Source organism: Ruditapes philippinarum, unplaced genomic scaffold, assembly GCF_026571515.1.
Source record: "Ruditapes philippinarum isolate M1 unplaced genomic scaffold, ASM2657151v2 ctg4613_1_1_1_1, whole genome shotgun sequence".
NCBI lineage: Eukaryota > Metazoa > Mollusca > Bivalvia > Venerida > Veneridae > Ruditapes > Ruditapes philippinarum.
Window position 1 is genome coordinate 112904 of NW_026859976.1, and position 12559 is coordinate 125462.

Sequence of the window (12559 nt, forward strand, 5' to 3'; positions counted from 1 at the left end):
ATATATATATTTATATATATATATATATATATATATATATATATATATAACATCTCCCCCTCCCTTGCCATTCTGTCCTGTAAAATGTTATCATTGTCTCTTTCAGCTTTTTATTAGATTACCTTATTTAGTGGTTTAATTCAGTTTTCTGGGATTTTCTTAATTTAATAGTTAACAATAGCAAAACTTCGCCAATGGCCAATGCTGGCCCAGTCGTTCTGCATCATCCTATTAATTCACGTATATAATTTTATCGTGGGAATTAATATCTCAATCTAATATAGGTCATCTTAGAGAAGATATATTAGCTTTTGACTCCACATTTGTTTTGTTCCGGCTGCTAAGGCGGCAAAAAGCATAATTTATGTATGACGTGTCAATTTTATAAATATTAAAACGGAGATTTACAGTAGTGGTGTTTATTCTAAAACTTTGTTTCTGAAAAGGATTTAAATGACAGCCATATTTCTAGTATTATAACTTATAAGTACGCATTGATAGGAAAGATCTGAAACTTCATATAATGTGCTGGATTCCAAAATTACATCCAAAGAAAGCTCGCTTTATTGCTTCACGTACTACAAGTAATTTTTCTATTCTATGTACGTCTTGTCTAAAAAGGCATGTTTCTGATAAGCTAGTGTCGGGAGGCATTCTGCAATTGTGATAGTTTCTAGTTTTATTTTGTTTTATAGCACCACAAGTATTTTCTTCGCGTTGTGTCTAGTGGAATTTGTTACAACAGAACTAGTTTGATAGAAACACTATTATTATTGGTTGGAATAAGCCCCTTATTCCACGATTACAAATAAAGTATTTAATACAAATAAGCTGTCATTTTTCTTAAAGTAAAATGCGAACAGAAAAGTACGTAGCTTAAAGGAGTAAGTCAAATAATATGTAAGCCGCTCTTACGCTAAATTGGTAAACTTGATTTAACGCGAAAGCAGATTCACAGAAGAAGTGCGCGTTCGACAGCCGTGCATGCCTTCTTTATCGGGTGCTGTTACTTGTGCAGGTCATCGGGGTTAATTGATCATGCATCTATATTTTTGCAAATCAATTCAGCTTAACTGATTTACGCACATCTGGTGAGCTCAATCCCTGACCAAGCCTATGAAATAAATGACCGAACTTATATGCAAAATAACGCTGACGGGGTTTCTTCTCTGTCAGCAGCTGTGCAGAAGGTGGAATTACACCAACCCTCTCGGCAACAATAAGCACAAATAACTTACATTTTTAAAATATGTGCATTTGCTTAACCAATGCAACTGTACGACTATTGAACAAGTATTTATAATTAACATGTATATGCATGAGGCATACCGTATAATGATTTATTGCTTATGGATATATGTTGTTAATCAATGTAAAGCACCAACATAATTTTTGCATTTTTACTTTTTTCAGGAAAGAAAGCGCTAAATGGAACAGATGGATATGACGAGTATAATATATCAACGATACACAAACACGATAATTACAATAATAATACCAAAAAATTCGATATTGCATTAGTCAGACTCAGTCAAAAGATAAACCGGAAACTCGAGCTGCTGCCAGTTTGCTTATGGGACAAAACAATTCAAAGTATATTTATTGTTTAAACTTATACATTTTAATGAAAGAGAATATGTTTTTAACAGACTCGACGAATAGATGTTTATTAAGCTTACAAAAAATTTACTTTTGAACACCCTCGACGGATAGATGTTTATTTAGCTTGCAAAAAGTCGCTTTTGAACAGCCTCGGTGGATAGATGTTTATTTAGCTTGCAAAAAGTCGCTTTTGAACAGCTTCGACGAATAGATGTTTATTTAGCTTACAAACAGGTGTTTTGATCAGCTTCAACGAATAGATCTTTAATACATCAAAGATAATGTTTAATGTTATTTGAGTAGAATCTTTTTTCAAATATATATTTTTTTAATTATTATAACATCCCCAATTTTGAGAAGGCATATCAATTTTGCTATTGCCGTCAGTCTGTTGGTTTGTCCGTCCGTCTGTCTGTTCGTTACAACATTGTGGGTTAAGGGGCTATTTTCTTTGTTATTTTCTTTTGTCTTCTTAAGGGCATTCAGTTTGTCTGGCTTTCACAGGTCAAACTCTTGGCCGGATGTCAATGAATCTTCATAGGAGTCATCTGTACCATCCTTAGATGTGCATATGGCCGCCATATGGCCGCCACGCTCTGCTTCACTACACAAAACGTCCACCAGAGTTTTAAATAGAAAAATATTTTCCGGCTATTACATGTTGAATTGCTCATTGGCTTTAAACGAAAATGCACAGGAGTGTTCAGTACTATAAGTTGTGCATATCACCGGCAAGTCTCACTTGCAGAGATAAATAAATAGAAAAATCTCGCCTGGCTTTCAAAGATCTGCTAGTGGCATCAAAGGAATGATCAGTATAATTTCTTGTTTTGGTAGATATATTTTTGCAACAAAAAAAAGAAAACTTCCAGTACAGATTAAAAGTGAAAGGACTCTTTTTAAAGTGACATTAAATAAAATCCATCCGGTTGTATTTTTGTTGTTTATTAGATTTGTAATTAAAATAGTATTTATTTGAACGTTCGACGGTTAACAAATTCTGGGTTTATTTCGTTTAAGAGCCTAAGTGCAAAACCAATGATTACAACAAATTGCAATTCATTGGATGTACCATAATGTCAATCAGTAGAGAGTGACGTAAATTTCGAGTCTAGGTGATGTTCGACAACTGTCGATAGCTATCTTTAGTACTGTTTGACCAACTAAACGTACAGTAAATATTCCACAACATTCTTTAATTCTGATAACTTTCTTTCCGTCTCGAAATAAAGTGTAATGTGGAAATTAATATTTTGTTTTATTGCTATTTTTGTTTACATACCTATCAATTCGCTTTATTATTGCAATTATTTTCCCGATAACACTTTTTAAGATTATTATTATAAGTATTTTTATATCGCTCAATAAGGTTAATATTATAAATTACTACATTACTCTATTTATTTTTAATATTTAACTGTATCGCCTTTTAACGTTTTTATTAGTAACGATGTTAGACTTTAAAGTTATTCTATGTTATGATATCGCTATAATAACGTACGACATGTTGTTACATCTCATATTTTATGTCACTTCATTTAACGCTCTATCAGGTTATGTTTTATATCATTGCTCTTCAATTGTATAATACCATACCGCTATATCAGAACGATTTAGTGAATTGTTTCGTTTTCGTTTCGTTATTTCCGGTGAATGTATATAATAAAAAAGTGCTACAATTAATCAGTTTATATGTCACGACTGTTCTCATTCAATTTATAATATAAAGCGATTTTGCTCACTCAATGTTATTTTATGTTAAGAGATCTTGTTCTGTTCTGTTACCGGTCTAATTGGTTATTATTTGTTACGATATCGCTCATTAATATTCTAAAATGTTATGTTTATAGGATAACATACCGTTCTTTATGGTCATCGTATGTTATTATATCGCTAAATTACGTTTGCATATTTCACAATATTGCTCTTAAAGGTTATAACATTGCGGTAATTTTCAATAAAATTGTCAAATGTTACGATATTGCTTTGTAAGGTAATTTTATTACTCGATACCGCACTGTTACGTACGATTTTCTACCTTTTGATCAATTATGTTATCATAATAAATTATGTTGCAATATCGCTTTTTTATGCTTTTATATATAAGAATATTGCTCTCCAAGTTTAATGAAAAATTTGATATCGCACGTTTAGGTAAATGTTTGTTAAGATATCACTAGATTAGGGTATAATATGTTACGATATTGCTTTTTAAGGTTATTACATGTGACGACATTGCTCTACTAGGTTTTATATGTTATGATATCGAACATTTAGGTAATTATATGTTACAGCATGTACGCTTTCCTTGTATTATATTTAAAGTAAGGATATGGCGCAGTTTTGTTAAGTGTTACAATATTGTTCTATATATGTTTGTTTTAATTTTTTTTTTGCTTTTCCTCTTATTACATTATATGTGACTTTATTTACAAAAATATTGCAGAAGAAACTAGAGTTACCTATGAAAAACTTTTTACTAAAACATATGGCGTCGTCACTGGATGGGGAAGAACAAACTCGTTATCGACGACGAAACTTGCAGACACATTGAAACAAATGCAAATGGAAGTGAAATCACCAGAGGAATGTCTTGAAAACTTGACGCCTAAAGAGCAGACTCATATCAGCACTGACCTTATGTTCTGTGCTGGAGGAAGCGGTTCGTATTGAAAATGCAATTATGTAACAGGTGCTTTATCGCTCTCTGGTTTATATGTTTCTGGAGACTTTATCAATACTACAATCTATAGAAAGTTTTAAAAAGGAGCATGCAGTATTTATCGATATTGGATTCTTTATGCCTATTTGATTAAATTACGCTCACACCTTTTCATTGAAACATAAAGTTTCAGTGACGTTTGTTTTCCATTTCGTTAATTAATTGTTAGATATAAAGTTATTCAATATTTTGTGTATTTTTAAGCAAATTGACGTCGACTTAACCGATGTGTGTCTGTGCTTTTTTGAAGCAAATGACGATATTCCTTTGTGAGCACGTATTCTACATCAAAATGTAATGTACCATTCAAGTTCTGAAAGCCAGTTTGGTAAATTGCGCTAGGTGTAATGTATTGGCGGATACGAAAGTATTGAAACCATCAAAAATCAGCGTTTTTTAAGATTTATTATTGTTGCATGTGAAAATTGTTGAAATATAGATAGCACTAATAATTTTCTGCTAACACATTCTAAAAAGAGATTGTGGGTGGTAAGACCCAAATCGTTGACACATGCCCAGGCGATAGTGGCGGTCCTTTTGTTGTTCGGCATCCTGTGGATGAACGCAAATTTATACAGACTGGTAAGTTGTACTCCATGTTATGTGCAATTCGTATTATTACTCTTGAATAATTTTATTACAAAGTTAAGTGGAAAGGCCAGCATTGGGCACATTTTCCTAAATTATTTCAAATATTGTTAAAGTAGTTATCGCATTCTGCTTAAAAAAAGATGCTGATCAAGGTCTTAGTGATATTATATTTTGCGAACAGCTCATGTAATAGAAATGTTCATTAGGAAGGAAGAAACAATGTAAAATAAACAAAAAAATCCGCTCATTTAGGGATAGTTTCATTTGGGTTCGGATGCAAGGAAAAGGGAAAATATGGATTCTACACCAAGCTCACAGAAAAACTGCTCGACTGGATAAATGATACAATAGAGAAAGTAGAAAAGAAAAGTAAGAACCTTTTAAACCACAGTAAATGGTATCTGATTAAAACTAAACAATAATAATACTCTTCATGTGTAAATAGAATAATGTGACGCATATTTCATATTAGACATTGGGGAAACTTTAACAAAAGAAACTGTGTTTATTAAATAAATTAGTTTTAAGCTCGACTATCCGAATAATAAAACAAGAGCTGTCGGTAGGACAGCAACGCTCGACTATTCTTAGTGCTTGATAGTAAAAAAAATGCTTGATACAGTTACCTCCTCCTGTTTACAGGCTGGGGTCATGATGGTGAACAAGTGTGCAAAGTTTCAAAGCCATATGTTAATGGACTTTGAAAATATTTAAAGTATTACAAAAACTTTAACGTAAATTCTAAGTCGAAAAAGGGGCATAATTCTGTCAAAATGGTTGAAAGAGTTACCTCCTCCTGTCTACAGGTTGGGGTCATGATGGTGAACAAGTGTGCAAAGTTTCAAAGCCATATGTCAATGGACTTTGAAAATATCTGAACTATTACAAAAACTTTAACGTAAATTCTAAGTCGAAAAAGGGGCATAATTATGTCAAAATACTTGATAGAGTTACCTCCTCCTGTTTACAGGTTGGGGTGATGATGGTGAACAAGTTTGCAAAGTTTCAAAGCCATATGTCAATGGACTTTGAAAATATTTGAACTATTACAAAAACTTTAACATAAGTGGTTACGCCGACGCAGACGCCGACGCCGACGCCGACGCTCGGGTGACTACAATAGCTCTACTTATTCTTATCGAATAGTCGAGCTAATGAGATGTCCTAGTCCCCGAGTGCCGGCGTACACATAACCACTTATGTTATAAAGTTTGTATACAACATCAAATATTTTAAAAGTACAGTGACAAATAGCTTTGAAACCTCACAATCGTGTTCATAAGCATGCCTCAGCCTGTCCACAGGAGAATATAACTCTTTTAAGCATTTTGGCATATCTATACCCTTTTCCGACTTAGAATTTACGTAAAAGTTTGCAAAACACCTCAGATATTTCTATTTACATTGCGGCCATTTTATTTTTTTAGATATTTTTTGGCACACTTCACTTTTTAAAGCAGATTTCCTGACAGTTTCATGCTTGAATCACCGTTTGCACTATTTTGACTGCAGATACCTTATTTCCTGCCCAACTAGCGAATAAATTATCAGTAAGTTGTCTTAATAGTTTAAAAAAATACTTTTGTTACTGCATGTATTTACTTTTTCTAAGTTATCTCCGTTATACATTAAAATGAGATTAAAACCATGAATACAGAACAGACTGCATCTGAAATGTTTTAAAGACACAACATTTGATTGCACCAAACTGATTTATTTGTTATAATAGTTGCATTGTATTTTTTGACATTTTTATAGCAGACAAAGTTTTTTTTTATAGGCTTTTCATATTCACTATAAATGGTCACTGATGTGTGAATCTATTAATTCTGCAGTAATTATCACCAGTAATTATCATATATAACCTTTTAACGATTTACAACAATGCACGTCTTTACATTACATTATATGTCAATGCCCCTTTTCCGAGTTAGAATTTACTTCAATTTACTTTAAAAGTTTGTGTACCAGCTTAAATAGTTTTAGTTGCATTGACACTTGGCTTTAAAACTTTGTACATTTTGATTTTTATTTAGTGATTTAATCGCTGTCAAAAATATATTATTGTTTACATTTCTGTGTTACTTTCACATTCTTGCGGTTTTGGGATATACACAGTGATACAGTTTTGAGCATAATTATCAAAGGGAAATGGGAAGCAACAATGTCATGTCTTAAATTTTGTTAACGTATTGTACACATTTTCTTTTCCCCTAACAAAAGATACATTGCTATTCTTTTATAGACATTTGGGGCTTCATCGGCTTAGTAGTTAATGTGGTTGTAATTTACCCATTTGTCATTTTCAATTGTGTAAGGCATAAAAAAGATACCGATACCTAGCGATCTTATAACTTCTTATAAAATGCATGCTCGTATTTGAAACAAAATATCTCAAGAAGGAGATAGGACACGGTTTGTATAATAGGCATTCTCATTTACTTACCACTGTTTGATCACTTTGAAGACATCAAAAGAATTTCATGTTTTTTTTAAATCACCAGCAAAATGCGCAAAGCCGAAAGAGGTGCAAAATGCAGTACTCAAAGACGAATACGACAATATAGACAAGTTTGACGAAGGAGATAAAGTAGAGTATTATTGTGAGCTTGGATACACGATGGAAGGTATAACAAGTAAAAGGTGGTGCAGAAATACTAAATGGACGGAAGTTCGATTTACATGTAATCGTACGTAAAACCGCTATTCTTAAAATATTTTTAAGTCTAAATTTGAAAACGATTTTTCAACAGCTGCTAACGTTTTACTGAGATCAAATAGCAACACAACCTCTTCTCGTTTGTGTAACACAGATTGAAAAACGGAACACATTATAATTAGAATAATGTTACATACAAATTGTGTTATTTTTCTTTTTTGACATAAGATCATAATAGAACAAGTATGCTATCCTGCAAATATGAAGCTTTGATTTAAACGGATTTCGAGTCAATCTGTTTCCTCTTAGTTGTATATAACATATGATGGATTCAGAGAGACAATGTTCTGCTACAGTAATTGATACTTTAGATTGTTTAAATTAGTAATTGTATTGTCATGTGCACAATGGTTTACCTATATTGTTTTTAACTAGGCGTATTTTAGTGATTATACTAATTTCTGTCAAGTTTTTAAAAAAAAATAATTTTCATTCATTTTTTGTACGGATTGTGATGAGCTATATAAATCAGTTTAAAGTTTGTCGTCAGATTTTGTAAGATCAATACTTGGTTCATTATAGATAACATAAATTACATATAACATGTCAAATATTTCAGAAATTGCTCTAATTTTGTTGGTAACAGGGTAGAAATTCTGTGATAAAATAGTTAATTTTGCTATATTGTACATACTTTTATATTAACCTTCTGAATTTTTTTCTTTTGTGAAAATTAACATTATTATCTTAAGTGTGGATCTTCTTTCGAAATTTATTTTATTCGTAATTTCGCGGCACTTCTAAAGATAAAAATATGTAGGTTTTTATCACATTTATAAACATAAAATATTGTCAATATAACTCCAGTATACAACTTTCATCTAGAGAAAAAAAAAACATTACATACTATAATATTTATTAAGCAGATATATTAATAAATTAACAATCATTACTGAGCTCTACAAATAAACTATTATATTCTACTCAGGTCTATGTATAGACAATCACTTATTGCTCACGGTGTAGGATCAGGTTCAAGATAATTCCAAACATGGCACTTGTCATTGACTGCCTGTCAGTGCTGTTTTGATTGTGTTCGTGTCTTGTGGCATTCTAATGTAAAAGTTGCATTGTTGCAACGCCCTTCATGCACATATTGACCAGAGTTATAAAAGAATTGACTCTGACCGATAGGAATCGTATTTCTTAACTCACAAAACAACTCACTAAACATTACTTTGCTTTTATTAACCACGACATTCTAATAAACTTAAAAAGTTACAATGTTTGTAACGTACTTGCATCAACAAATGATGCTACAAAAAGAGATATATCAGTTTTGCATAAAATCAGCGGCCACGGTGGATGCCATCTTGAATTCTGAAGAGGTATAAAAGCGGATTTTTTTAAAGATTAAAGATATCGTTAAGGATAAACTTTATGCATGCTAAGTGTTAGTTTCAGCTCTTTCCAAACCTAATTCACTAGATGCGATATTATGCACCTCAAATTTATATGGCGGCCATTTTGAAACTTTGGAGATTTTTTTTTTTGCTAGCTTCACTTCAAAAATCTACATGGTCTAAAGATGATTTCCTGAAAGTTCCATGCTTGAATTACCATTTGCACTATTTTGACTGCATATAACTTATTTCCCGCCCAACTAATAAATCAATTATCAGTAAATTACTTGGATAATTTATAAAGGACGTTTGTTACTGCATGAATTTGCTTTTTCTACATTATCTCCGTTATACATTAAAGTGTGATTAAAGCCATGTATATAGAATAGTTTGCATCTGAAATTTTTAAAGACGCAACATTTGATTGCACCAAACTGATTTATTTGTTAATAATAGTTGCATTGTATTTTTTTACATTTTTATAGCAGACAAAGTTTTTTGGGGGGCTTTTTAAATTCACTATAAATAGTCACTGATGTGTGAATCTATTAATTCTGCAGTAATAATCACCAGTAATTATCATATATAACCTTTTAACGATTTACAACAATGCACGTCTTCACATTACATTATATGTCAATGCCCCTTTTCCGAGTTAGAATTTACTTCAATTTACTTTAAAAGTTTGTGTACCAGCTCAAATAGTTTTAGTTGCATTGACACTTGGCTTTAAAACTTTGTACATTTTGATTTAGTAAGTGATTTAATCGCTGTCAAAAATATATTATTGTTTACATTTCTGTGTTACTTTCACATTCTTTCGTTTTTGGGATATACACAGTGATAAGTTTTGAGCATAATTATCAAAGGGAAATGGGAAGCAACAATGTCATGTCTTAAATTTTGTTAACGTATTGTACACATTTTCTTTTCCCCTAACAAAAGATACATTGCTATTCTTTTATAGACATTTGGGGCTTCATCGGCTTAGTGGTTAATGTGGTTGTAATTCACCCATTTGTCATTTTCAATTGTGTAAGGCATAAAAAAGATACCGATACCTAGCGATCTTATAACTTCTTATAAAATGCATGCTCGTATTTGAAACAAAATATCTCAAGAAGGAGATAGGACACGGTTTGTATAATAGGCATTCTCATTTACTTACCACTGTTTGATCACTTTGAAGACATCAAAAGAATGTCATGTTTTTTTTAAATCACCAGCAAAATGCGCAAAGCCGAAAGAGGTGCAAAATGCAGTACTCAAAGACGAATACGACAATATAGACAAATTTGACGAAGGAGATAAAGTAGAGTATTATTGTGAGCTTGGAAACATGATGGAAGGTATAACAAGTGAAAGGTGGTGCAGAAATACTAAATGGACGGAAGTTCGATTTACATGTAATCGTACGTAAAACCGCTATTCTTAAAATATTTTTTAAGTCTACATTTGAAAACGATTTTTCAACAGCTGCTAACGTTTTACTGAGATCAAATAGCAACACAACCTCTTCTCGTTTGTGTAACACAGATTGAAAAGCGGAACACATTATAATTAGACTAATGTTACATACAAATTGTGTTATTTTTCTTTTTTGACATAAGATCATAATAGAACAAGTATGCTATCCTGCAAATATGAAGCTTTGATTTAAACGGATTTCGAGTCAATCTGTTTCCTCTTAGTTGTATATAACATATGATGGATTCAGAGAGACAATGTTCTGCTACAGTAATTGATACTTTAGATTGTTTAAATTAGTAATTGTATTGTCATGTGCACAATGGTTTACCTATATCATTTTTATAGCAGACAAAGTTTTTTGGGGGGCTTTTTAAATTCACTATAAATAGTCACTGATTTGTGAATCTATTAATTCTGCAGTAATAATCACCAGTAATTATCATATATAACCTTTTAACGATTTACAACAATGCACTTCTTTACATTACATTATATGTCAATGCCCCTTTTCCGAGTTCGAATTTACTTCAATTTACTTTAAAAGTTTGTGTACCAGCTCAAATAGTTGAAGTTGCATTGACACTTGGCTTTAAAACTTTGTATATTTTGATTTTTATTAAGTGATTTAATCGCTGTCAAAAATATATTATTGTTTACATTTCTGTGTTACTTTCACATTCTTGCGTTTTTGGGATATACACAGTGATAAGTTTTGAGCATAATTATCAAAGGGAAATGGGAAGCAACAATGTCATGTCTTAAATTTTGTTAACGTATTGTACACATTTTCTTTTCCCCTAACAAAAGATACATTGCTATTCTTTTATAGACATTTGGGGCTTCATCGGCTTAGTGGTTAATGTGGTTGTAATTCACCCATTTGTCATTTTCAATTGTGTAAGGCATAAAAAAGATACCGATACCTAGCGATCTTATAACTTCTTATGAAATGCATGTCCGTATTTGAAACAAAAAATCTCAAGAAGGAGATAGGACACGGCTTGTATAATAGGCATTCTCATTTACTTACCACTGTTTGATCACTTTGAAGACATCAAAAGAATTTCATGTTTTTTTAAATCACCAGCAAAATGCGCAAAGCCGAAAGAGGTGCAAAATGCAGTACTCAGAGACGAATACGACAATATAGACAAATTTGACGAAGGAGATAAAGTAGAGTATGATTGTGAGCTTGGATACACGATGGAAGGTATAACAAGTGAAAGGTGGTGCAGAAATACTAAATGGACGGACGTTCGCTTTACATGCAATCGTACGTAAAACCGCTTTTCTTTAAATATTTGTCAACAGCTGCTAACGTTTAACTGTTAGGAAATTAAATAGCAATACAACCTCTTCGTGTTTTGTGTGACACAAATTCAAAAATGGAACACATTATAATGAGAATCACGTTACATACAAATTGTGTTGTTTTTCTTTTCTCTTTTAACATAAGATCATAATAGTATAAATATTATATCCTGCAAAAATGAAGCTTTGATTTAAACGGATTTCGAGTCAATCTGTTTCCTCTTAGTTGTATATAACAGATGATGGATCCCGAAAGACAATGTTCTGCAACAATAATTGATACTTTAGATTGTTTAAATTAATAATTGTATTGTCATGTGCACAATGGTTTATTTTGTTTGTTTAGTGATAATACTAATTTCTGTCAAGTTTTTTTTTTAAATGATTTTCAATCATTTTAGTACGGATTGTGATGAGCAATCATTTTAGTACGGATTGTGATGAGCTATATAAATCAGTTTAAAGTTTGTCGTCAGATTTTGTAAGATCAATACTGTGTTCATTATAGATAACATAAATTACATATCACATGTCAAATATTTCAGAAATTGCTCTAATTTTGTTGGTAACAGGGTAGAAATTTGGTGTTAAAATAGTAAATTCTGTTATATATTACATAGTTTTATTATATATTGACCTTCTGAATTTTTTTCTTTTGTGAACATTGACATTATAATCTTATGTGTGGATCTTCTTTTCGAAATTTCTGTTATTCGTAATCTGGGAGCGCTTCTAAAGAAAACATATGTAGGTTTTTTTAACACATTTATAAACATAAAATATTAACAATATAACTACTTT

At 31.6% G+C, this 12559-nt stretch overlaps 1 protein-coding gene across 1 annotated transcript in view; it reads left to right on the top strand.

The window, feature by feature from the left end:
- The window catches only part of LOC132758465 (uncharacterized), a 70206-nt gene that overhangs the window by 32729 nt on the left and 24918 nt on the right, over positions 1 to 12559 (top strand). The window contains exons 12-18 of the mRNA XM_060750140.1: positions 1414 to 1593; positions 4049 to 4264; positions 4802 to 4906; positions 5168 to 5284; positions 7420 to 7605; positions 10204 to 10389; positions 11535 to 11720. Coding sequence (XP_060606123.1) covers positions 1414 to 1593; positions 4049 to 4264; positions 4802 to 4906; positions 5168 to 5284; positions 7420 to 7605; positions 10204 to 10389; positions 11535 to 11720 — 1176 coding nt within the window. The remainder of the gene's footprint in view (positions 1 to 1413; positions 1594 to 4048; positions 4265 to 4801; positions 4907 to 5167; positions 5285 to 7419; positions 7606 to 10203; positions 10390 to 11534; positions 11721 to 12559) is intronic.